General features: G+C 48.0%; 1 protein-coding gene across 4 annotated transcripts in view; it reads right to left on the bottom strand.

Annotated features, from left to right (window-relative positions):
- The window catches only part of LOC115456574 (merlin-like), a 139,077-nt gene that overhangs the window by 40,205 nt on the left and 71,060 nt on the right, over positions 1-27,812 (bottom strand). For all 4 annotated transcript variants that reach the window (XM_030185748.1, XM_030185747.1, XM_030185750.1 and 1 more), the window contains 3 exons: positions 20,917-21,000; positions 14,397-14,465; positions 8,987-9,069 (listed from right to left, as the gene is read on the bottom strand). In XM_030185748.1, coding sequence (XP_030041608.1) covers positions 8,987-9,069; positions 14,397-14,465; positions 20,917-21,000 — 236 coding nt within the window. The remainder of the gene's footprint in view (positions 1-8,986; positions 9,070-14,396; positions 14,466-20,916; positions 21,001-27,812) is intronic.

The following is a 27,812-nucleotide window of genomic DNA, read 5'->3' as shown; positions in this document are numbered from 1 at the left end:
CTATGTACCCTGACCTCACGGGCCTAGCAGAAGGCCCCGCTGACGCCGAGACTTCCGGGTCAGAGTCGGATGCCGGGGAGACGTCCCGCCCAGCCTCACCTGAGTCACCTGGCCTCGCAACCACACGGAAGAGTACACGGGTTGTGAAGAACATTACTCGGTTCCCCCAATCGAGTCCGCAACAGGCCCTTCCGTCCAGCCGAAAAGGGGGAACCTCTCACTTATTCCCAGTCCGACAGTCCACCACCTATACCCCTAACCCGGCAGAGGGGGGGGGCCAGCCCATCGAATCAACAGTCTATAGTCACGTTCCCTTCTCAAGTGCCGATTTGTATAACTGGAAATTCCATGGGCCGTCCTACGACCAGAAACCCGAGCAGCTGATAGAGCTGGTGGAAGGCATTATATACAGCTACAATCCAACTTGGGCCGACCTTAGGCAGTTGAGCGCCCACATCCTGACCTCTGAAGAACGCCGCCTTTTACAACAAAATATGGAGCAAGCCATCCGAGATGCGAATCCGGCCCATGCCAATTTACAGAACCTACTAGAAACGGAGGCACCCATCGCTGCCCCCACGTGGGATTACCGAACCGCCGAAGGCCAAACCTTTATCCGCCGATACCAACAGGCGTACCTGGCCGCCTTAAAGAAGGGGAAGCAGAAGGTTACCAACATGGGAAAAATCCACAGTGTAGTCCAACAAAAGGACGAGAGTCCAGGGGACTTCCTTGAACGACTTATGGAAGCATTTAGGAGGCACAGCCCGATAAATCCCGAGGACCCTAAGAACCTCCCAACCGTGGTTATGAGTTTTGTTAGCCAGTCAGCACCGGATATACGAAGAAAGCTACAGAGAACGGAGGGGTTCGAAGGGATGAGCCTAAGCCAACTGAAAGCTATAGCTGATCGCGTGTTCGGATATCGCGACCAGGAGGAGAAGGTGGAGGCCCGGAAGGAATCGACCAGACGGATGCGGGAGAAGGCAGATGTATTGGCTACGGTGTTGGAAGAACGAATGAGGTCTAGACCAAAGGGGAGGGGCAGGAGAACAAGAGGAACGCGGTCCCCCATAGGGCGTAACCAGTGTGCAAATTGCCGACAAGAAGGACACTGGTGGGCTGATTGTCCAGAGGAGATACGGGACAACCCGAGAGAAGAGGAATCATGGGACCGGCAGAGAGAGGAGGAGACCGGCGACCGCACGGGGGCCCCTAGGCGAGGCCGGGGAAGGGGCCGAAGAGAGAGAGGACGGGATGACCGGAGGGAATGGCAGATGGCTGTGGACGCTACCCGAGACAGCACAGCATGAAGAAACCGGGAGGGCAGAGTCCCCACTGACCCTCTGGTGGAAATTCGGGTGGGGACAGAATCTATGAAGGCCCTACTAGACACGGGGGCCCAGCGATCTGTTATCACCACTGCCATAGCCCCAGCCACGAAAGAAACTATACCAATTGTGGGAGCCTCCGGGAAATCCCTTGCGGCCCCCCTCCTCAAAGAGCGCCAAGTCCAGATCGGAGGGACGATGGTGTCCCATCAGTTCATACACATCCCTGGATGCCCGGTCCCCTTGATTGGTCGAGACCTACTCTGTAAGCTCCAGGCCACCTTGAAGTTCAAGACTACGGGTGAAGTGGAAGCTCGCTTTGAAGATCGGCCAGTGACACTTATCTGTCCAGTAAGAGAAGAATGGAGACTACACGTTCCCCCAACTGTAGGACCCGGCGACTGCCGTTACGACCAGAACACCCCTTTCGCCCAGCAGAGGCGAGCCATAATGGATGAAGTGCCTGATGTATGGGCAGAATTGAACCCCGGCGGACTGGCCGTTAACGCTATCCCCATCTGGATTGAGCTCAAACCAAATGCTCAAGTTGTCAACCAAGGACAATACCACATCCCCTATGCAGCCCGGCATAGTATGCATACACATCTACAGAAACTCCTTCAACAGGGAGTCCTTAAACCAATCAGATCCGCATGGAACACCCCATTGTTGCCCGTTAAGAAACCAGGAACATCCGAGTACAGACCCGTCCAGGACCTGAGGAAAGTCAACAACCAGGTAGCCGACATAGTTGCCCTCGTACCAAATCCATACTCCATCCTAGCCCAAGTGCCATCTCAGACCAAGTGGTACAGTGTCATTGATTTGAAGGACGCCTTCTTTTCCATCCCTCTTGCTGTCGACAGCCAGAAGTTGTTTGCCTTCACGTGGGAAGACTTGCAGACGGGAACCAAGCAGCAATATACTCGCCTACCCTCTTCGGCGACCAACTCGCCCAGGACCTGAAGACGTATCAGGACGAGTATGGGCCGGTCGTCCAATACGTGGATGACCTGTTGGTGGCCCGTGAAACGTACACCGAATGTGCTGAAGCTACACTCTACCTCTTGAAGACCCTGGAAGCCCAGGGGTACCGGGCCAGTCGCAAGAAGGCGCAGATATGCGAGATCGAAGTCGAGTATCTGGGGTTTCGCCTCCGAGAAGGAACCCGAAGGCTCGGTATCCCCCGAACCCAAGCCATCCGCAACCAACCCACTCCTGCAAATAAGAAGGAACTACGGGCACTCCTCGGAGCCGCTGGATATTGCCGCATTTGGATTATTAATTTTGCCATCCTGACCCACAGTTTGTACGCCAAACTGAAAGGACCTGAACTCGAGGGCCAAAATCTCCAGTGGGAGAAACACGAACTGAAAGCCCTTCAGGACCTCAAGGAGGCCCTTGTGGCCCCACCAGCGCTCGGACTGCCAGATGTGACTAAGCCGTTCTACTTGTTCATCGACGAAAAGAAGGGATTGGCACTTGGAGTCCTTACCCAACTGGTCGGTACCTGGCAACGCCCTGTAGCATACCTCTCCAAGAGCATGGACAACGTGGCACGAGGATGGCCGGGCTGCCTACGAAGCATTGCGGCTGCTTGTCTCCTGATACACGAGGCCAATAAACTCACGTTCGGCCAAACACTTTTTGTGACCACACCCCACACCATCCGCGGCCTACTCGAGAGCCACGGACCCAGATGGATGACCAACTCCCGATTGGTCAAATACCAAGCCCTCCTGTGCGAAAATCCGGAGGTGCGGATCCTGGACACGACCAACCTCAATCCTGCCACCCTCCTTCCGGCCCCTGAACCACCACTCCACGACTGTGAAGAGGTAATGGCCACTGTGCACTCGAGCAGACCTGACCTGAAGGATCAACCCTGGCAAGGGGGTATCACCCTTTTTACCGATGGAAGCAGCCAGGTGATAGAGGGAATTCGAAGAGCTGGCTATGCGGTGGTATCTGAGGACCATGTGATCGAGGCTATGGCTCTGACACCCGGAACATCAGCCCAGAAAGCGGAGCTAATCGCCCTCACCAGAGCCCTCCTGTGGGCTGAAGGAAAAGTTGTTAACATTTACACCGACTCCAAATACGCTTTCCTCACCCTCCAGGTGCACGGAGCCTTGTACAAGGAGAGGGGATTTTTGACAGCAGAAGGGAAAGGACTTGCAAATGCCGCTGAGATCTGCCAATTACTCGAATCGGTATGGAAGCCGAAGAAGGTGGCTGTGATGCACTGCAGGGCCCACACGGGAAGAACGGACCCTATCGCCCGGGGAAATCAGCGGGCAGACGACGCTGCAAAAAGGGCAAGTCAGCTCCCCTACTCCTCTCACCCTCCTGACCCCGTACTCGTCGTCCAGCTCCCTACGGAGACCCCTATTTACACCCCCCAAGAAACGGAATGGGCCCAACAAGAGGGTCTACAGTCACGCAATGGCTGGTGGATACTACAGGATGGGCGCATATGGATACCCGAAGCCTTGGCCTGGACGGTGGCCAAGGAGGCTCACGACCGCACCCACCTGGGAAGGGACGCCCTGGGGCGCTTACTTGAGAAGACCTACTACATCAACAAACTATCCCTGTGGACCAAAAACGCTTCCAGCCGATGCGCGACTTGTGCCCGGAACAACCCTCGAACGGGGCCCGGCCCTATGCCAGGACATGTTCTCCGAGGCACCAGCCCTTTCCACGTGTGCCAGATTGACTTCACACACATGCCCCCGGCGCGCGGCTACAAAGCTATCCTCGTCGCCGTGTGTACCTACACCGGATGGATTGAAGCCCAGCCTACTAGAACGGAAATGGCTAAAGAAGTTACCTCCCTACTGCTTCATCAAATCCTACCCAGATACGGCCTCCCCAAGCAAATAAACTCTGACAACGGCCCCGCCTTCGCTAGTGAAGTAACACAACAACTCAGTACAAGGCTGGGTCTCGACTGGAAGTTGCATTGTGCCTGGAGACCCCAAAGCAGTGGAGTAGTGGAGAGGGCTAACCGATCCCTGAAGAACCAGCTAGCCAAGCTATGCCAAGAAGCAAAAGCCAAATGGCCCGACCTGCTTCCACTGGCCTTGCTGCATCTTAGGTGTACCCCCAAGGCTACCGGCCTTACTCCCTACGAGATGATGTATGCTAGGCCACCACCACTACCCTCCTTTCCCGACTCCTTGCAGATACAGGGTGAGAGTTCCTTAGTGAAACAGATGAGAGCCTTACACCAGGTAGTGCAAGACATCCAGCAGTACACTGAAAGAGTAGCTCCCTTGGTCCTCACCAATCCTACGCACAGGTTCAGGGTGGGAGACGAGGTCTGGGTAAAAGAGTGGGATGAATCTGACTGCCTAAAGCCAAAATGGAAGGGGCCCTCCCTTGTTCTCCTAACGACCTCCACCGCTGTTAAAATTGCAGGAAGCCCAGTGTGGATACATTGGACCCGATTGAAGCCTGCTGCTCCCACTAGCAGCTCCCTGAAGCGTTGGACTGCGCACCAACATCCTGACGCTCCATTACGGCTGACTCTAAGAAAGACGTGACCACCAGATTCATGCCTGCCCAGCAACAGGAACTCAGTTTCTGGACCCACTGCGTTTTTGGCTCTCTCTTTATCGCAGCCATAATCGTGGGCCTTATCATCTTCTTGCTGCAAAGGCTCGGATACCTTCCACCGCATATATGATGCTGAGCCTACTACTCCTCCTTTGCTCAGTCCCGAGCTATTACCCCTTGAGCCAGAACTGTACTGAATGTTTGCGCCTCGTGCGCCACCGTATAGAGGGAGGATATCACCTAGTCACTACCCTCATTCACCAGACGCAGCCCCCGGAAGGCGATTGCCAGTTTCTCCCGACTTGTGCCCTCATCACTCCGAATGGCCTCCAACAGTTCCACAGATGCCTCCAAGGAAATCTCACTATCTGCCACAGCCCTACCAAACCAAGATACTACAATGTCACCCTCAGCGTAGGACTCCCTGCGTATGTGGCCGGACCTCCGGGAGTCGAGGGAGATGGCATTCTGTATTACATTAATTCTACTCGTATCCTTGTCGGTGGCATCCAAACTGTAGCAACCCTCACCTTCGACGTCTGTGCCGCCATGGACAAGCACCCTTGGTCTCGCAAGTGTGGTAGCCAGAGTTGGCGAGAGGCATACGTTAAGGACCACAAGTATGTCTGCCCCTTCAGTCCAGACATGAGATGCTGCTCCCCGTGGGTGTGGCTCCCATGCGCCGGCGACACTCGAGCCTCGGGCTGGGACCGAGTATGTGCTTATACGGGAGGAGGATATGCCGGATGCGCCGGCCTGGGCGAATTTCGTCGAGGTTCTGGTAACTATGTGTCCCTAGACTGGCCCATCCGAGGACACGACATGCCCTGGAGAGGAACGTGGGGCCTCGGCATTGACGGCGGAGGAATGGATCCGTTGACATATATTACCATATATCAGAGTCTCGAAACGAAGCCTCCTACGCACTACCAGACTACTGTTGTCGGCTACCAAGACGTATTTGATGAAATTGCTCGTGCTGAGCAGACCGAAACTAAATTCCCCATTTCCCCAGAAGCCCGAAATATGTTCCTCAATTTGGCTGAAAACATCGCCCTCTCCCTCGGAATTGCCAACTGTTTCGTCTGTGGAGGCACCGACATGGGTGAACAATGGCCCTGGGAAGCGAGAGAGATTCGACAACACACATGGGATGCACTCAACACCACTAACATTACCTTTCCCCAACGGCCGAAGCCATACGAATGGGCCCTGAGAACAAATATCATAGGTACCCTCTGCGCTAGTCGAGCGCCATCGAAGCGTTACTCTGTACCAGTGGGAGACTCTGCTTGTACGGGGGTTCTTCAGTATAATGGCAGCCGGACGACCTGGTGGCAAACGGACAACCTGCCCGCCCCGGAGCCTATCTGGACAGAACCCACCTTGAACACGACATGGACATACGGAGGGAACGCCTCCCTCAAGTGGGTAGCCCCGGCGGGCTACTACTATATCTGCGGATGCAGGGCCTATGAACAACTCCCGACCCGCTGGTACGGTACCTGCCTCTTGGGCACGGTCCGACCTAGTTTTTTCCTTCTGCCCATACAAGTCGGCGAAACTTTGGGAATCCCCCTATACGTGGAAAAGGGGCCTGATAACCCTACCCGACGAAAACGGTCTTTCCCAATCATCAAGCCCAAAGTACAGATTGGAGACTGGAAGGACAACGAGTGGCCGCCTGAACGTATCATTCACTACTATGGACCGGCCACATGGGCTGAAGATGGTACATACGGGTACCGCACCCCTATCTACATGCTGAATCGCATTATTCGCCTACAGGCCGTACTCGAAATCCTCACTAACGATTCTGCCCTGGCCCTCAATATCCTAGCTCGACAGAACACTAAGCTCATTACCGCCGTCTACCAAAATCGCTTGGCTCTTGACTACCTCTTAGCCCAGGAGGGCGGGGTGTGTGGCAAGTTTAACCTCAGTAATTGCTGCTTACAGATTGATGACCAGAGCCATGTCATCAGGGAGATAACTGACCGGATGGTCAAACTAGCCCACGTCCCCGTCCAGACCTGGAACAGTGCCTGGGATTGGACTTCCTCCCTCACCAGCTGGCTCCCAACCTCCGGGAGCCTGCAAGGCCTCCTCGTCATGGGTGGCCTGTTCTTGCTATCTTGCCTAATAATACCTTTGTCTCTCCCCTTAGTTTTCAGGTGTCTCCGCTCCACCATGGAAAGCATCGCTGACCGCCGTGCTGCTGCCCAACTTATGGCTCTCCAGATGTACTCCCCCATTCCCCAGTCTGATGAAGCTGACGATGAAGCACCTTGTGGCTGATATGCACTTTGAACCCCCTGAGTCACTCAATGGGCCATCACCCTTGTGCAAGCAAAAGACCGGCTACAAAGGGGGGGGGATTCCACTAGGGGCCCTCCGTCTCAACCCCGGCGAAGCAACCAACGGCTGCGCAAGGGCTTAGGGCTCGCTTGTTGCCTCCCTCGCTAACTATCCTTGTCCTTTCTTTCTTTTTTTCAGGGTTCATGGAAGTGATACTTTCCACCAGATGGATGTTCAAGTATCAAAAGGGGGGAATGAAGGGGTGGAACGCCGATTACCACCCGAATACTACTGAACAACAGGACGACCTCATGTTTTGTGCCTACTGATGGACTTATACTTATGGACTCTAACTCTGCTTTTGGCTATTTGGCCACACCTTATTACTGCACTGGACATTTGTGCCTTATCCAGTTTTACTGTTTACTAACAAGACAAGTTTGCTGTTTACTAATGTACAGACAGAATGCAGGGCTATTAGATATATAGCTTGTAACAGTAGTTTGCAAGGCCTATACAAGACCAGCTTGCACGTAGCAACGCCATCTGAATAGGCGACCTTGGAGGGTGCTGACACCCCCCTGCATTCCTGAGCCGCACCTTATCTCCTGTGCTAGAAAGGAGCATTGTGTGTGTACAGAATAAGCTGCTAAGTTTCGTTTTTCTTGCCAGTATCATTTCAGTGTTATGACGTGTGTACGTACTGGGACTACAATTTTGTACTGTAAGAACTACAAATGTTTACTGCGCATGACAAGTATGATGTGTAAGGGGCCAAATGCGCAGGCCCAGTAGGGAAGTATAAATGTAAGCGTCAGATGATTTATGACACACAGTGTCCCGAGGCTACTCGGTGCTGTTCACTTGCTAGCAATAAAGTTGCCTTGTTTGGAACCAAAATTTGCCTTTCGTCTCCTGATTTCCCACCTGTTTCAAAAGGGATGGCCTTACTTTGAACAACTTCTGAGGGTGTATTACCCTTCATTTAATGTTATCTATATGAATACAGCACACTTTGAGGCAGTGTTCTTAATGCTTGCATAGCTGTAAATTCTACCCGTACACGACCTGTGCACTCTACACAAATTTTGAAAGTGAAAGTATGCACATACTTTCATCTGGAAAACTGAGAAAGGAAAATGCATCCACAGATACCTGCAGCTCCTTTTTTCTTCTGACCATAACTATATGCACTCTTTTGAAAATACAAAAGTGCCCATGTTTTTTACATCCTCAACTTAACCCCATCCCCACAAATGCCTCTGTTAAATAATGTATACACTTTCACACAGGATGGGCAGTATTTAAACAGCAAAGTCGGTTTCTCCAAACTACAGTCTTCTTTTCAAACCTCTCCCTCATTTCTGGTGAAGACAGACAAGCCCTAGCACCTCCCATTGGATACAAGTGACATTCTGTCACTGAATGTCTTCTCTGAATGCAGTGCCGTAGCGAGGGTGCCTGACACCCGGGGCGGGTCGCCACTGCGCACCGCCCCCCCCCCCCCCGGGTGCAGGACACGGCGCACCCCCCCCCCCCACGCGAAACGCACCCTTACCTTGCAGCGGAGGGCAGGCAGGAGGGCCGATCCGCCCCCAGTGCACGTCACTGGGAGCTGCGTCGGCTCTGCTGCTTCCCTGCTTTCTCTGCCCCGGAACAGGAAGTAACCTATTCCGGGGCAGAAAGAGCAGGGAACCAGCAAGCCGACACCCCACCAGCGGCGTGCACCCGGGGCAGACCGCCCCACCGCCCCCCCTTCCTACGCCACTGTCTGAATGCAGATGTTTTCGCAGTACCTGGCAATGCCCCTGTGTTCCACATAGCAGGCTGTGATTCGCGATTCCCACATGTCTGCCGTCATCTGATATTGTTTGAGGACCTGTGTAGAAAAAAAAGGGTAGAACTTGTTGACAGGCTGAGCAGCGATAGCCAAGAACTTACCAACGAGTACCGTCTCTTGCCAGGACTGACCTCTGGCTCAATGGATTGTTTCAAATTCAGAGCAAAAGCAACATTCAAGCAAACACAAAGGCAACACGAACAATGGGCAAATATTCTGGGCAGCCTCTTGGCTAATATCAGCTCCATTATAGCCGTCTACTGCATAAGCAGGGAGTCTGCAAATGCTTCTCCATGAAATAAAACAGTTTTATTTCATGGAGTGGAGGAGTAGCCTAGTGGTTAGTGCAGTGGACTTTGATCCTGCGGAACTGAGTTCAATTCCCACTGCAGCTCCTTCCGACTCTGGGCAAGTCACTTAACCCTCCATTGCCCCTGGTACAAAATAAGTACCTGAATATATGTAAACCACTTTGAATGTAGTTGCAAAAACCTCAGAAAGGCGGTATATCAAGTCCCATTTCCCTTTCCCTATTTGAGATTCTACATGGAATGTTGCTAGTTGAGGAGTAGCCTAGTGGTTAGTGCAGTGGACTTTGATCCTGGGGAACTGAGTTCAATTCCCACTGCCGCTCCTTGTGACTCTGGGCAAGTCACCTAACCCATTGAGCCTGCCATGAGTGGGAAAGCGTGGGGTACAAATGTAAAAAATAAAATAAAAATAAATAACCCTCCATTGCCCCCGGTACAAATAAGTACCTGAATATATGTAAACCGCTTTGAATGTAATTGCAAAAACCTCAGAAAGGCGGTATATCAAGTCCCATTTCCCTTTATCCTGACCCCACAGTCAGTCAGGCTTTCAGGATAGTCAGAAGGAATATGCATGAGATCAATTTGCATACAACGAAGACCTAAAATATGCTAATTGATTTTCAGTAAATTTATTGGGCCCATCCTGAAAAACCTGACTGCCTGTTGCATCCCCAGGGCAGGATTGGAAAACTCTGCAATGCAGTATTTATCCTACAGTATTATCCACCAGACTTATCAGAGGGTTCTAGGTCAAGGTTCCGGGGCCTGCGTTAGGAAATTTCAAACAGGGCACTATTGCCCAGGCCCATATGTCACAGAGACTAAAGGGTCCTTTTACTAAGATGCACCAAAAAATGGCTTGCGCTGTTGTAGACGTGTGTATTGGACGCGCGCAGGTCCATTTTTCAGGACGCCTGCAAAAAAGGCCTTTTTTTTGGCCAACAATGGACGTGCAACAAAATGAAAATTGGCACGCTTCCATTTTGGGCCTGAGACCTTACCGCCACCCATTCACTTAGCAGTAAGGTCTCGGGTGGTAATCGTCAGCACGCGTACAATGCCGATTAACGCCTGGTTAGTGCCGCACACCAGAAAATAAAATATAGTTTACAATGCGCGTATTGGACGCACGTAAAAAATGAAATTACTGCCCAGGCCACGCGGTAGCCGAGCAGTAGTTCTGAATTGGCGCGCGTAGGTGCCTACACGACTTAGTAAAAGGGCCTCTAAGCCTAGCTTAAGCTGAAGAAAGTCTAGCTTGAAGGTAGGGTCCTGGGCCCCTGCATGTCTAACACCACCAGCTCTTTAGGCTCAATCTGTCCCTGAAGACATGGATTCATCTGGTAAACCTACCAACACCCTTCCACCGAGAAAATAACTTTACAAAAAAAGATATTTACTCTGTAATTTTCTGTTTCGCAAGCAACAAAAAGAGACTAGAAAGGCCTATGCTGGGCCTGCTCCAAGAGTGCACACCCTGGACCAGCTCCCACCAAGAGGTTAGAAAACAGCAGACACCATGTGGCTTGGAAAAAAAAATTACAAGGCTATAAATTATTTTTTTTACTGTAAAGTTACACATGTACAATACAAATTCATTTTCAAACTCAGGCACCCAAATAAATGGAGTTTGAATATTGTCTAATGATTTGGCTATTTCTACTTAATTTTAGCTTATACTTTTTCAATAGTAGCTCAGGGCAAGTTACATTCAGATACAGTAGGTATTAACCTCTTCCCACAAGGCTTTCAGTCTAAATATTTGTACCTGGGAAATGAATAATTAAAAGCAACTTACCCAAAATCACAAGGAATGTCAGTAGAATTTGAACCCCAACTTCCCTGGTTCTCAGTCCAGTTCTCTAACCACAAGACTATTCCTCCTCTTAAATATCTGTACCTAATTTTATCTGCTGCAAAATGGGGTGTAAAGTTAAGCCCCAGGGGTATCTAACGCCCTAGGTGAAGCTTCAGCTGTGAAACCATACTCTCTGCCTACCCCCTCATTGTCTAGTATCACCCCTTCCTTTCTCAACCTCCCCCATCCACCAGTGTCCAGCATCGCATCTCCCCTTCCCTACCCCACTTGTGTCCAGCATCACATCTCCCCTTCCCTACCTCACTGGTGTCCAGCATCGCATCTCCCCTTCCCTACCCCACTTGTGTCCAGCATCACATCTCCCCTTCCCTACCTCACTGGTGTCCAGCATCGCATCTCCCCTTCCCTACCCCACTTGTGTCCAGCATCACATCTCCCCTTCCCTACCTCACTGGTGTCCAGCATCGCATCTCCCCTTCCCTACCCCACTCGTGTCCAGCATCGCATCTCCCCTTCCCTACCCCACTCGTGTCCAGCATTCCTCTTCCCCTGCTGGGCCTACCGCTGCTGCCACAACCACCCTTCTCCTCAAGCATAAGCAGCAGCAAAATGAAAGTCAGCACAGGGTGGGGCGTTCAACACAGGCTGTGCTCAAACCCTGTCATGTCTCGACATCTCTGATGTACACATTTTGTTGAGGGAAGGGGGAAAGCAGCAGGGCTCCAGCATGGACCACTACTGAAAGGATCTGCCCTGCTGCTCCCTTGCTATGCCAGTGCTGGGTCGCTGCCCAAGACCAACAACTGGTCTGCCTAGTGCCACAGCCAGCCCTGAGTTAAGCAGACATACAAGTTGCTGATAAATTGCAGAACTTTTACAAATATAAGTTCAGCACATACAATATATTTAAAACATGCCCCCAAAATGACCCCCACTGGAATGCCTCTTTGTTATGGGGTTAAAGATCAGCGTGTTATGAACTTATACGCCTAATTATAAAAACGGTTGAAAATTCATATCAGTGCATGTTATGCTGAAGTGCAAAGTAACTTCTGAAGACCTCATATATTGCACAGATTATTCCCAGAGTATTATACCATATATAATATTTATGTTACATAATGTTATATCATACATCACATTTTTAATTAGGGTTAACACACAGACCCCTTTTACTAATGCTTAGCATGCAAAGATTTTATTATTGCTGCAAAACCCTTATTATGCAGTAGGGCTTTGTGAAAGATAATGCATAATAACGCCATTATCATGCATTAAGCATTAGTAAATGGGGCCATGAAGAGTATCGTTATATGATATTATGTGCTATATATTATGTTGTGTGCTATAATGGATAGGATGTAATACCATTCACCAAATTTCAATTAAGGTTTCCACACACAGGGAGTAACTTTATAAGCCTTTTTTTTGTGTGAAAAACAGTGTTTTCGTTACAGACATAGGTGCTTATAAAATTGCCTGGGGTATATGCTCATGAGAGCCTCTCTGCACATACTTTCAGCCAGAATCAGCGGATGCATTCTAGGAGCACAGTTGCAATTTACATGCACATTTTATTAAATATTGTGGAGCGGAGTAGCCAGTGGCAAGTGAACCAGGCTGCAAACCAGGGAAGCCAGTGTTCAAATCTTCTTTTTCCCCACTAACACTCTTTGTAACCTTTGCAAACCACTTCACCCTCCAATGCTTCAGGTACAACTTAGATGATGAGTCCATCTGGGCAGGGAAATAACATGTCTACTGCAGGGGCGGTCTGACCATTCGGGAAACCGGGCAGTGCCCGAAGGCCCAGAGGCTCTAGGGGACCCAGATGCTCTGCCCGGTTCCTCGCTGCCTCATACTACAGGCCCCCCTCCCCCCGGGACCCTGGTGGTCTAGTGACTGCCCCAATTTGACTGCCCCTATCGGACTAACCGTTCACTTGTCTATTAGATTGTAAGCTCTTTGAGCAGGGACTGTCTCTCTTTGTTAAATTGTACAGCGCTGCGTAACCCTAGTAGCGCTCTAGAAATGTTAAGTAGTAGTAGTAGTATTCTCCCTGGTTGCACTGCTGTGTTTTCAAAATGGCTGCCAAGACTACCAAGTATCGGCAGTCATTTTGTAAACACGCCGCTGCACCGGGCAGAGTACAGGCGGTGGGTGGGCAGGAAAGAGGGGATTTATTTCCTGCCCCCAAAGAAGCCACAGCCACTAGACCACCAGGGCCCTTCAAGGTGGGGGGGGGGGGGGGAACAGCAGCAACATGGTGGGAGGGAGGCAGCATGGTGGGGGTGGGGGCACTGGTGGCGGCGGCAGCAGCAACATGGCAGGGGCGGCAGCAGCAGATTGCAGGGGCGAAAGCACCATGGTGAGGGGGCCCAGAGTAATCTCAGTGCCTGGCAGCCCAAAGTACTCTCAGTCCGCCCCTGGTCTACTAGAATATATCTCGCCTAGTGCTCAGATTTGGGAAAGGCAAATAATAAACATAAATCCACCCGTGTCACTTAAATTTGACTGGAAGATTTCTGCAAGGTCAAAGCAGGCGTAACTGTACACAGGTACTTCCCAGGATGGGGGTAATTTAGGGCTAGATTCTGTAAAAGGTGTCCAAAGATAGGTGCCAAAATGATGTGTCCTAAGCTGGCATTCTGCAAAGGACACTCTGTGTGGAACGATCTTTACAGAATACTAGCTTAGCACTGATTTCACACCTAACTTTGGGCGTGAGCATTTATGCTTGCCAAAGGAACATCTAAAACGCGAACAGCGCTTCTAAATAAGAAAACAGGAAGAACCTCTACTTCAAATAATCCAATCAAGCAAGAGTAGAGGCTGACCAAAGGACGAGTCCAACGCCGGAGATAGTGCTTAAAAGACACTTTATTTGTTGCTTGGTCAAAAGGACCCCGACACGGCCCGTGTTTCGGCATCACAAAACGCCCGCTTTGGGGGTCACATTAGGTGTTCAGCACTGCGTGCGTCTGGTAGCGCTATACAAATGTTAATAATAATAATAATACACTGAGCAAAGGCATCCACTCGAGTGAAAATACTGGACAAACCAGTGTTCCCCAAAGACGTCCGCTCAATGTATGGCATTGGACTCTTCCTTTGGTCAGCCTCTACTTTTGATTGATTGGCTTCTAAATAAGCACCATAGTATGATGAAACATTAAATATGACTGTCCGACCAATCTTGGACTAGTTGAAAGGATGAAAAAGTAATTACTTACTCTTTTGGGCAACAGCTCATCTTCAGACAGGAAACCAGGCTTGTATATGTTTGGCTCATAGTCCCCGTACTGTGAAAAAAGGTCACAGATTTGTACTGAAAGTATGCATTCTGCTCCCTGAGCAGGAACTTGTTAGGTTGGTAGTTTCTAACATTTGAGTTTGTGAACTAAGCAGTCTTGTGACAAGGATCACTGGAGAGCTGTGGTAAGAATATCTGAGTAAGGGGCCTGTGTGGTGGACACAGCTTGTACACACCCTCCAGTCTGGGTAATTCTTAAGTCAGGAAGAGACGTCATTAAAGACCGTATTACATTTAAAACCTGCTCACTAACACACAAGATAATATATGGAGAAGCCCCTGAATACATGCTCAATCTAATCGACCTACCATCTAGAAATGCCCTAATATCTGCAAGGACCTACCTCAATCTACATTATCCCAACTGCAGGAATGTTAAATACAAGACCCTTTTTGCTTCACCCTTCCCCTACATCAAACCTAAATCCTGGAATGTTCTGCCAAAACAACTAAAAGAGCTAGTCGACCATCAACTGTTCAAGAAGTCCTTTAAAACATTCTTATTCGACAAGGCTTATTCCACCTGCAACTCCACTGTTTAACCTCTCTCTCTTGTTGACTGTACAGGTTATCCGCCGGTTGGTTCGCCCTTGACATTCTTCCCGTGTTATCCCATGTTCCTTCCCTTCCTGTCTCGTTCCATAACTGTGCCATCTATGTATTGTATTGTATCCTCTTGAATTAATGTAAGCCACATTGTGCCTGCTCTTGTGGGAAAATGTGGGGTAAAAATGCACCAAAGTAAATAAAATAAATTCTGTTATTTCACTTTTTCCAATCAGTACTATGAACTTGCATTTGACATTTTTCTTTTTTTTCATTTTAGCACGTGTCAAGTTGTTTAAGCATGTGCAGGGCAACTAAAGCAATTTGGCACACACTTAAATGAAAATAAAAATTAGATTAAAAAATTATATAAAAACAAAGGGGCCCTTTTACTAAGCTGTGCTAAAAAGTGGCCGGCGCTAACCTCAGCGTGGGTTTTTCTGCATGCTGAGGCCACTTTTAGTGAGGCAGTAAAATGGCCAGTTTTCCATATTTCCATTATTTTACCATTAGCACATGAACATTACCAACACGTATTTTCTAGGTGGTAAGGGCTCATAGACTAACCATGCGCTAATCGGTTAGGGCTCCTTTTACCAAGCTGCAGTAAAAGGAGCCCTGCAGTAGAATTGGTGCATGGATTTGCTGTGCACCAAGGCCCCTTTTACTGCAGCGGGTAAAAAGCCAAAACTGGGAAAAGACTAGGGATCATGCAATGAAGTTACACAGTAGTAAATTTACAATAAATCCGAGAAAATATTTCTTCACTCAATGTGTAATTAAACTCTGGAATTTGTTGCCAGAGAATTTAGTAAAAGCAGTTAGCTTAGCGGGGTTTAAAAAAAAGATTTGGATACCTTCCTAAAAGAAAAGTCCATAAGCCATTATTAAAATGGACTTTGGTAAAATCCACTGCTTATTTCTAGGATAAGCAGCGTAAAATGTATTGTACTGTTTTGGGATCTTGCCAGGTTACTTGTGACCTGGATTGGCCACTGCTGGAAACAGGATGTCGGGCTTGATGGACCTTCAGTCTGTCCCAGTATGGCAATACTTATGTACTTATTTCTAAGGGGGGGGGGGACCCCTTACTGCCACCTATTTAGGTGATGATAAGGGCTCCCGCGCTAACTCAAAGGCAACTGGACAGCTCCGGGCAACCCCCTGGCGGTAAAAAAATAAAAATTCCAGTTGCACCAGATATGGCGCACGCTGGGGGTGGCACTACCGCTGGCTCCCAGGTTAGGCTGGCGGTATTGCCGAACTGGCGCACAACAAAGCGGCGGTAGCTCTACCGCCACTTTGTAAAAGGGCCCCTTAGTGCACAGTGATGTAGCTGTGCTGATTAGAGAAACACATGCCTATCCCAATACTACCATGGGACATCTGAGTGTGCCCTACAGTGTGGTTTTTATTATTATTAGGATTTATTTACTGCCTTTTTGAAGGAATTCACTCAAGGCAGTGTACAGTAAGAATAGATCAAACATGAGCAGTAGGCAATTACAGCAGGAGAATGTAGTGACAGCAGCTGGCCTTATGGAGTTTAAGGGGGGTTTGGACAGATTCCTGAAGGAAAAGTCCATTGAACATTCTTTTTAAAAAATGTTGTTTGGTTTTTTTTTTGGGAGGGGGGGTTGCCGGGTTCTTGAAGCCTGGATTGGCCGCTGTCAGAGACAGGATGCTGGGCTTGATGGACCCTTGGTCTTTTCCCAGTATGGCGGTGCTTATGTGCTAATATTCGAACAATACAAAGTATGGCTTGGTATACTACTTGCGATGAGAACACAATACGTAATAGAACATTATAATTGGTAGTGAGGGGTAAGGAAAAGTTGTAACATATAGATGAGTAAGAAAGTAGGAAGAATTAGAAAGTAAGGTAATTGATTTAAAGAAAGTTGCACGAGGTCAGAGAGATGGTTAAATATTATCTCAGCTAGGGTAGGAGTGGATAAACATGTCCCGCTGCAGTATGTGCAGCCCGAGTCAATCCTTCTGTGTGTGAGTGAGACTATCAAGTTAGTTACTTCTTCCATTAAAGGCTTGGTTGAAGAGCCAAGCTTTCACCTGCTTCCTGAAGTAGAGGTAGTCTTGTGTTAAGTGGAGTCTTTCAGGCAATGCATTCCAGAGTGTGGGGGCTACTCCAGAGAAGGCTTGCTTGCGGGTATCACATCGTGTAATGTCTTTTGGAGAGGGTGTAATTAGTGAAAGTCCTTGGGAGGACCTTAGTGTCCTTGGCGGTGCGTGGAGGATCATCCTATTCTTCAGATACTCGGGGCCATTTCCTTTCAGGGCCTTGAAGATCAGACAGAGTTTTAAATTTAGCCCTGTGCTTACCTGCGATAAGCACATGTTAGTGCTTACCACAGCTTAATAAAAGGGCTCAAAATTTTTAAGTGATGAAATGAGTTTTTTCTTTCCATGCACGCCAGTTTTATTCAGGATGAATACGCCTACTAGACATGTACTGTTCCAAAATTTCCATGTCCTGTACTGTCCCAGCAGTTGTAAGAGAGCAAGAAGGCAATCGGTCCACAATATCCACCGTGGAACAAAAGACAAAGAGCAGACCTTGCTGAAGAAAATGCAGTCTTTATTAATGCTCCCAGGATCCACTCTCAAATGCCAGACATGGCCATGTTTCGCCTAGAATACAAGCTGCGTCAGAGCCATACCAACACCAGTTCATGCAAATCTAAACACTCCACCAACCAGGACCAGTGTGTATCTTCCTGGGTCCGTTTAGAATGGTAGAATGTTTAGATTTGCACCAACTGGTATTGTATGCACCTGATGCAGCCTGTATTCAGAACAGCTTAACCAAGCAAATTAAATTCCAGTAAGTGGGACATCCTCACATTGCAGTTGCTTTTAACCACACAGCGACTCTGAAAATCCAGTATAACCACCATAGCACATGCCAGTTAGTGCTGGGGGGGGGGGGGGTCCAGGGGCAGAGTTTAGGAAGAGCCAGGAGTTATGAGGGCACTGGCAATATTTAATTCTGGTGCCCACATAACTAACCAGGCATGAAGAACTGCATAAAAGGCAGACCTAACTTTCCTGGTTAGTTGTGGGAGTAAGGCCCTGCTACATCTGAATAGGTTCCAGGCACTGCTGAAGACCCAGATATGGCTCAGTATTGAAAATCTGAGCCTAAATTAGCCAGCGGCAGTCAACATTTAAAGATACATTAACTACCACCAGCTGAATATGGACCCATTAGACTGTAAGCCATCCTGGACAGAAGACACCAGTTACAACTCTAGAAACATGAGGGGGGGGGGGGGGAGAACCCACACGGAGCAGTGGTTTCAACTTCAACCACCTACTGGACAGACTAGATGGACCATTCTGGTCTGGATTTCTGCCATCATCTATGCTTTTTTTTCTGTAATATTTATTGTGAATTATATTTTGTAATATTGTTAAATTATAATTGGTTGTTATCGAACGCTTTTTTTTCTGTAAACTGCTTTAAAACCTTGTAGTATTAAGCAGTATATCAAATTAATAAATCAAATCAAATGCCTTGTATATTTAACTTGTCTTAGGTTTGGAATTGGAAAGATGACTAATCAAATCTGAAATTTTCCTTTTTAATTAATGACTAGTGTATTTAGGAAGCCAATTACTCCATTCCCTTCCATCCTCTTTTGTAGGATTTTGTATTTAAAGGAGGTCAAACATTGCTCTAAAAATAAAAAAATTTTCAAAAAGGACTTGCTATGTACATAAAGGCAACCATCAAAAACTATGCGGTCCTTTCACAAAGGCGCACTAGCATTTTTAGCCTGTGCTAATGATTAGAGCGCACTAAATGCTAGAGACACCCACAGATATATATGGACATTTCGAACGTTTAGCACATATGTATATTCCTTCCTATGCTAGGCCTGTTACTAAGGGCTAACTACTGCTACTGAGTTCTGTACTTTGGTTCTCACAAGTTGGCCTAACAAGTTAGCATCTTTGTAAAACAGTGCTTTTCTCAGGCCTCTGAGTGATAACATATTGCTGAGACCATGTTTTTCATATAAGATGGATGTAACCTTGGAAGTTGCTGACAGACAGACTGAGGACAGAGTGAGCCTAACATGTCCAGAATGTTTCATTTGGGGAGATAGACAGAGAGAGGACACAAGGTTATTGTTCTATGTATTTTTTTTTGCTTTGTGACTAACTGCACGCTATACAGATAAGTAATTAGCCAACGGCCACCAAGTGTGCATGTGCACATAACGTCAGGAGAGACTGATATACCCATATATAGTAACAAAGTAGATAACAGCAGAAAAAGACCTGCACGGTCCATCCAGCCTGCCCAAAAAGATAAACTCATATGTGCTACTTTTTGTGTATACCTTACCTTGATTTGTATCTGTCTTTTTAAGGGCACAGACCGTAGAAGTCTGCCCAGCACTAGCGCCGCCTAGTACTAGCCCCACCTATATATGGCAGAGGCTACTTTCTGATTTCTGGTTTGGGAGAAATCACATGATTTGGGAGAAGCGAAACTTATGACAGTATATATGTAATGCAGTGGCGTTCCTGGGGGGGGCGGTGGGTGCGGTCCGCCCCGGGTGCACGCCGCTGGAGGGGTGCTGCGCGCGCCTGTCTGTCGTTCATTTCATGCTCCCTCTGTCCCGGAACAGGTTACTTCCTGTTCCGGGGCAGAGGGAGCATGGAACGAACGACGGACAGGCGGGTGCGGCACCCCCCCCCCCCCCCCAGCGGCGTGCACCCGGGCGGGGGTTCTTTCATGGGGGGGGGTGTCCTTTCGCCAGGGGGGGGTCACGCTGCACCCGGGGGGCGGGGCGCATCGGCGATCCATCCCGGGTATCAGTCCCCCTAGAAACGCCACTGATGTAATGTCTGGGACAGTGTGAGCTGAGCAGTCTTTGTAATTCAGGATTCGCGTCTGGCGTTGCTGACTGACAACCTGCTCCAGAGAGTACAATTACTTTGTATATTTTGGCTTAGTGATATACCATAATAAAGATTGTACTAGTGCGCCTACAGCTAAGTCTGATTGTACCGCTTATTATTTTCCAGTCCACGAGGCTGGGAGTGTTTTCCCTCCCTGGGGGGCTAAGGGACTGAAGCACACACATACTTATTTTTAGCGCGCCTTTTTAAAAGGACCCCTATACAAGGTGTTTCTGTGCTGTCTCCACCGAGTGTTGTACCAGTGGGTAAATCATATCTATAGTGCAAGGGGAATATATGCTACACATTTCAAATGTTCAGTCCTTTTCCTTCCTGAGTTCCTTTAAAATCAGCACTATACCATACTTGGGTTTCTTTTAACTAAACCACGCTAGCGATTCCCATGTAGCAAATGCGACGCAGTGCATTCAAACTGAATGGGCTGCAGTGCATTCACCGTGCCAGGAATCACTAGCTTGGTTTAGCAAAACAGGCCCGGGCCTCCGGAGGGGGCCCGGCGCCACTGCAGTCAGGCCCGCCCGCTGTCGCTCCCGAACTAACTAACCTTAAACACCTCCTTCCTTTCCTTTCACCACCTTCGCAGCAAGCAGCAGCAGGGCAGGCCACTCCTTCCTTCCGTGTCCCGCCCTCGCCTGACATAACGTCCGCGAGGGCGGAGCACAGAAGGAAGGAGAGGTCTGCCCTGCATTGCTGCTGCTTGCCGCGAAGGTGGTGAAAGGAAGGAGGCGTTTAAGGTTAGTTCAGGGCCCGGTAGCGGGTGGAGGGGGGGGCCCAGCGGCGGCGACGACGACGATGACCTCGGGTGGGGTGGGGCCCGGGGGCGGCCTTGTCCCGGGCCCGGCTCTGGCTCTCGGCGGCCCTGAAAGAGGCCCTTAATAGTCTTCACACTATGTTTATCCCAGCCCTCTTAGATGCTGTTGCTGCTTTTCGCCACCACTCACCTTGGCTTGGACAGCATAGGAAGCCAGTAAAACTGAAGCTTCAGGGGAGCAGTAGATTTCTTCATCCAGGATCTGTTTCTTAACCTAAGACACATGAAACAACAAAATTACATAAAACAGGGAATGGGTAACCACAACATCATTTGCAAATAAATGTCTCTCTGATAACCTGACAGTGAGGCCCTTTTACTAAGGTGTGCTGAAACGTAGGCTGCGCTATTGTAGGTGCGTGTTTTGGGTACTTGCAGATCCATTTTTCAGCGCGCCTGGAAAAAAGGCCTTTTTTAAAACTTTTTGCCGAAAATAGATGCGCGGCAAAATCAAAATTGCCGCATGTTCATTTTGGGTCTGAGACCTTATCACCAGCCACTGACTTAGCGGTAACCGTGCGGTAATCATCTACGCGCGTAGAATGACGATTACCGCCCAGTTTCTGCCGCACGCCAGAAAATAAAAATTATTTTCCATCGCATGTCAAAAATGAAATTACCAGAAGGGCCACGTGGTAGCCGAGCGGTAACTCAAAATTGACACAAGTTGGGCACGCGTAGGCACCTATGCAGCTTTGTAAAAGGGCCCCCTTGTGTCTTATTGATACTGAGTCCTCTGGGAACCACCAGGCTCCAGAGATTTGTCCCTATTTAGCAGCCAATGTTCAAATGTTTGAAAGGACATGCAAAGTCTATAAGTATTTTCCCTCTGAAAATTGCCTAGGAAAAATGTATTTGCAAAGATCTCCACCTGATTTTCCTGTGGATACTTTATCCCTGCAAAATGAGATGTGGAGTTCCTTCCTTGGCATAATCTTGCCCAGAGCCCACCTACGTTTGCTTGGGTAAAGCACACACTTTGTTGAGCTTTATGCCTACATTTAATAAGTAAAAGATTTGGCTAGCTTCAGACAGTCAATTTCTCTGAGTAAGTGGGTTTTGAAAATGTCTCTCTCCTTTTATTATAATTTCAAAGAGACTCAGAGCTTCTCATTTAACAGGTAGCTCAGCACAGATTTAAAAATCAATTTAGTTAGACCTAGTCTCCCTTTTTTGCTTCACCAAAATATAAACAAGTGCCTAACCTCTCTTTTTTCCCCCTAGAGAGCAAATTTGACATTGAGTTTCTCCCAAAATATTTCCTTTTCTCATAAGGTCCACAAGCTCGACAACTTGTTGCTGGAAGACTGTTATAACAATTTCATGCCAGTCCTAAAGTTTTAGGTTTGGGAGAAGCTCTTGCATTGTTTCCATTCTTTTCAGGTTACAAGAGAAGGTGAAGTAATGTGATCCCAGTCAGTGGATTTTCTTTGGACAGCACCCAGTAATTTTTCAAATAGAAAGGACTCTTGATTAAACATATATATAGCCATGCAGACAATCAGACATACGTTCAAAAGGCAACTGATGACAATCTAAGACGTATGTCTGATACGTTCAAAAGGCAACGTTAAAGGGTTGCATATATGTGTTTGCATGTCACGTGGTGCTTAGATGGCAACTCTGGCTGTATCAACTAAGGCCGATGCTGGCTGGCTTGAACGGTCTGAGTCCCGCATATAGCAATCTGGTTTAGGATGGGCTGTAGAGAACTTGGACAGAAACTCCAGTAATTTGGAACGTTGAGGACAGTGCCGGGAAGACTTGATTTTTTTTTAAATATTTTTTATTACATTTGAATCCAATGCAAAAAAAGGGGAAAACCCCGCTCTAGTTTGTGAATACAACAAAGATATATACTGCGGGTCTACTCTTATAGAGTGTGGGGTGTAAAACATAAGTAGTGCCACACTGGGAAAAGACCAAGGGTCCATCGAGCCCAGCATCCTGAGGGAAGAGACCTCAGACAGGTGAAATTGTGCTGTAATTTCACCTGTCTGAGGTCTCTTCCCTCCTTCCATTCATTGTTTTACACCCCACACTCTGTAAGAGTAGACCTGCAGTATATATCTTTGTTGTATTTACATTTGTATCCCATATTTTCCCACCTATATGCAGGCTCAATGTGGCTTACATAGTACCATAATGGCGTTCACCATGTCCGGTAAAGAAACAAATACAAGGTGGTATTGTGGTCGAATAAAGGTACATGTGTTTCATCACATGGGGATCGGGGAGAGGAAAGGTTATATAGTGTCCATTACGAGCTTTGGTTTTGCTGTGTTGCAGGATGTATGTATTTATGTTGGGTCAATGAGGTATGCCTTTTTGAACAGGTTGGCTTTTAGTGATTTCCTGAAGTTAAGGTGGTCGTAGATTGTTGTCACAGCTTTTGGCAATGCATTCCATAGTTTTGTGCTTATGTAGGAGAAGCTGGATGCATAGGTTGCCTTGTATTTAAGTCCTTTGCAGTTTGGGTAGTGAAGGTTTAGGTATGTTCGAGGTGATCTGGTTATGTTTCTGATTGGTAGGTCTATGAGGTCTGTCATGTATCCTGGGACTTGGCCTTGGATAATTTTGTGGACTAGGGTGCAGATTTTGAAGGTAATACGTTCTTTGATTGGAAGCCAGTCTTGTGTCCCACAAATGACAAGATAGATTTGGATAGGCTTTGACAGCAATTCCAGTAGTTGGAACATAAGGACAGAGTTGGGCAGACTTCTACGGTTTATGTCCCAGGCACAGTAAAGAAAGACCATGAACAAGTATATAATATCATATTCATTGTTGATATAAATATGACTATTGGGCAGACTGGATGGAACATTCAGGTCTTTATCTGCCATCACTTATTATATTACTATGTTAATATGTATAGGCAACTTATCCAGGTGTGCTTGGAAATTCTTTTTGATCAAACCTGTGGCACTCAAAACAATGGGAAAGCGCACCTGAATAAGTTGTCTATATATGTTACATCTTATAAACTCCAGCAAAAAGCTCTCTTTGGCAGTGGTGTGCCTACTTGGTTCATCAGAGGAAAAAGGAAGAAGCCTCTTTGTGAGTCCAAAGGGAATCAAAAGAGTAGAGGAGAACACACAGGCCTCAACACAGGAAGTGTCAAACAAAACTTAATGCTGCCAGTCAACATAGCATTGTGAAGTTTGCTGAGTAAGCTTGGGAAGCACTTATGTAAGGTGGTTGTATGACTACTTTTAGGGGTTCACTTTGCTCTTTACCCCTATTAGTTTTTTACCCCTGACGCAGCCTGAGGGCGAAACGTGGCCACGTCGGGTAATTTGTAACAAACCAGTTCTTCTGTTACCCTCCTGTTCTATTTTTTTGTCTTTTTTGATCTGCTTTTTTTCTTTTGATCTGTCATTTTCAGGGCACAGACCATATAATAGTGATAGATTCCATTACATTCGACTTCAAGCAGCTGTTTAAACACAGGCACTGTACCAAGTCCAGTAGAGTCAAGTGTTACTTTAGACCCCTGAAGCAGGCAGATATTCTCGCCAAAACACGGCTCGTGTTGGGTCTCCTGTTGGTGCCTCAATAACTGTTTTGTTTGGCATTCCCTGTGTTGAAGTCTGTGTCTTATCCTCTACTCCTTTGGTACCTACTTGGTTGCCACCTGGGGCAGAGCCCCTCCCCCCAGGCGAAGCACTCCCCTCCTTCGAGCAAAGGGGTGCACTGAGAAGGCACGCTGCCGTTGGCTCTGCTGGACCGCTGCTCCAGAACAGGAAGTTTGATTGTGTTTATGACAGAAAGAAGACTGATTGTGTTTATGTCAGAGGTGGCAGGGGACCGGCAGAGCTGACAGCGGCATGACTGCTCAGCGCACCCTCTGGCTGCCTGCACCCGGGGCGGACCACCCACACTGTCCCGCCCTTAGTACACTGCAACTCTTTGGCACAACACAAGTACTACAGCGAGCATTAGCAGTACATTTGAGAGACTGAGAACATACTCCACATAACCTGGATTAGGAGCGAGGTTCATTCCTGTCACGGAAAGCGCAAAACTAATCATGAAGCTTATATCACTATTGCTTAATAGAGCCTTAATGTGTTATGCTGTCTACTCACACTTTCTTATCTCAAAGGTGGAGAAAAAGGCCTCAGACTTCTTTGACAGCAAGATAAAGAACTCAGAGCAAGATGCACTAAAGACGCCGGTAATTCCCGTTCCCTACGGATTCCATAGCGAATCGGTAGGGAACGGGAATGCATCAACGATAGGGAATGCAAATGAGCTACTCGTTGTAGCTCACTTGCATTCTCTATTCCTTCGGTACCTGAGTCGGAGAATCGGGACGTCCCTTTTGATTAGGCTCCTCTTCCTGGTCTCTTCAGCCAATCAAAGCAGGCTTAGCTGGCTGTTGTCAGCGAAACGCGCTCTGATTGGCTGAAGAGGCCAGGAAGAGGAGCCTAATCTAAAGGGACGTCCCGATTCTCCGGCAACCAGGAAAATAGAAAACTTTTGCTGTGGAGGGGTAAGTGGCGCGGCGAAGACAAAGTAGAAGGGGGAAAAAAACACGAGCGCCGGCAGAGCAAAAAACTGCGGAAAAAAACCCGTCTCTCACAAGCGCAGGGAGAGTACGTCCTTAAAGGACGCCCCTCACATGCGCTCCCTGCTTTTTTTTTTCTTTTTTACCTTTTTTGTGGGGCCCTTTTCCTTTCCGATTCCCTCACAGGAGCCCTAACGAGAGGTGCAGACCTCCTGTTAGGGTTCCTACGGTAAGGGAATTGGAAAAACGGTAGTGCAGCTCATTATAATAGCTTTTGAATCATTTGCATTCCGTTTTCGTTGCCTGCTACCGTGGCAGGGAAAATGCCCTTAGTGCATGCCCCGGGTAAACTACTTGCGTTTTAAACTGGCTGGAACCAGTTTAAAACGCAAGTTGTGGGCTCGTTAGGTTTTGTGCATCTGGCCCTCAGTCTTCTTTCTGTCATAAACACAATCAAACTATCTACCAGTGGCGTAGCCAGACAGCCAGTTTTGGGTGGGCCTGAGCCCAAAGTGGGTGGGCACAAAATATAATGAAACGATTACTTATTATTTTTTAAAGTAATATATTATTTTTAAACACTACAAATTAGTACAAGTACTTAAGGACCTATTTTACAAAAAGTTTTTTTTTTCTGCCAACGTTTGCAAAACATATGCCAAAATAAAGAAAGCCAATCACAAAAGGAGATTAGTTTCAACATAATTATTTCTATTTAAGAAGACAGTTACCATTTTGTATTACATCTCTCAATGGTTCGCACTCAATTCTGGCACAAAATTAAAACTGCAGCGCCTACAATCTTAAAAAACTAATCACTTTGCCAAATGCTTGTATCTCAGGCTAATGAGGCGACGACACGTTGGTGAAAACAAGTTTTGTAACAGCCCGATTAGATCAACTGTCATTTCGTCTATTTATTTTAGTGGTTTCACTGACTTCAGGCAGCCAAGGGGGGGGGGGGGGAACACCACGGACGTTTGAATCAATCAGAAAATAACCCTAATAAGATCCAACAGAGAGAAGGGACTCCTCCGTTCGACTCTTACCTCTTTGGCCGGGCTAGTGTTTAACAGCAGCATCAGATTAGCGGGGTCGCAATACAGCTGCAGGAAGCTGTGCAAGATCCTGTCGATGCCCAACCCCCGGGTGATTATCACCAGCCCGTCCTCGTGAAACAGGTCCAAGAAGATCTGATTCTCATACCAGCAATGGAGCCATAACCGGCTCCCCTTGAAAGAAACCGGAAGTAGAAATCGTCGTCATCATCATCATCAATTTCCGACTGCATCTACAGGACCTTGGGGCCAATGAAGTTTAACGACAGGACAGGAGACGGCATGAACCTATCTTGCGGCAGACAAGAGGCTTCCGGGTTAGCGCTTAGTTAGTAGCTGCAAGGAGAGGAGATTGATGAGCGGCAGTCAGGAGGCAGCGTGTGGGAATCGCTGCGAGCCAAGTCTGCAACCGGAATCGCTGGTCAGGAAGTGGAACACTGCTGCTGGGCAGGCCTGACCCCAAATTGGGTGGGCCCAGGCCCAGGCCCACCTGGGCCCGCCCGGGCCTACGCCCCTGCTATCTACATATACTTAGTGTGAACAAAACGGCATTCAAACACATTGGTCATGCACTTCTACAGTTGAAATAACACAGGTCACTTATCTGCAGTTAGTCCAGTGGATGAAATCTTCATCACTAATATGCTGTATGTAATCCCTCCAACAAACTGCTGGACCTGGTCGCAGTGGTGTACCAAGGGCAGGGCGGTGGGGGCGATCTGCCCCGGTGCACACTGCAGGAGGGGGTGCAGGGAGCAGCCACATGGCTGTCGGCTCCACCAGTTCCCTGCTGCCTCTGATGTTACTTCCTGTTCCGGGGCAGAGGGAACTGGCGGAGCCAAAAGCCGTGCGGCTGCTCCCAGCACCCTATGACCTAAGAGCAGTGCACTGGTGGTGGGGGGGGGGGGGGGGTGTTTGGAGGTGATGCGCCGGGGGGGGGGGGGTGCACAGCGATGATCCACCCCAGGTGCCAGCCGACCAAGGAAAACCACTGCCTGGTCTTCGTTTCGCTGGTCCTACCGTGCTTTAGGGGAATAAACTAATCAACCAGGCTGGGATTTAATGGAAGGGTATATTATCATTATATATATATATATATATATATATATATATATGTGTGTATGTGTATGTGTATGTGTGTATTTTTACATGATACAAACCACACTGGACCCTTTAAGAGATTATTGTGGTACATAAGAAATGTATTGATATGTATAATAAGAACCTATGAAGATTACAGGTGTTGGCAAGTTATTTCCGGGATATCCCACCTTTTCTTTGATATTGGTAAGAGTTCTCTCTGATTTTATTTTATAACATACACACATACAAGCACAAAGTACACTTGCAGATTTGCACCTGAGTTGCTGGGGATTGTTCTGGAACCCTGCACTATAAAAAAAAAAAAAAAAAAAGACAGACACTTATGTTGCCTTTCTAAAATAGGTGAGTTTT

This window comes from Microcaecilia unicolor, chromosome 13 (assembly GCF_901765095.1).
Source record: "Microcaecilia unicolor chromosome 13, aMicUni1.1, whole genome shotgun sequence".
Lineage (NCBI taxonomy): Eukaryota > Metazoa > Chordata > Amphibia > Gymnophiona > Siphonopidae > Microcaecilia > Microcaecilia unicolor.
This window is presented reverse-complemented; position numbering and strand designations above follow the sequence as displayed.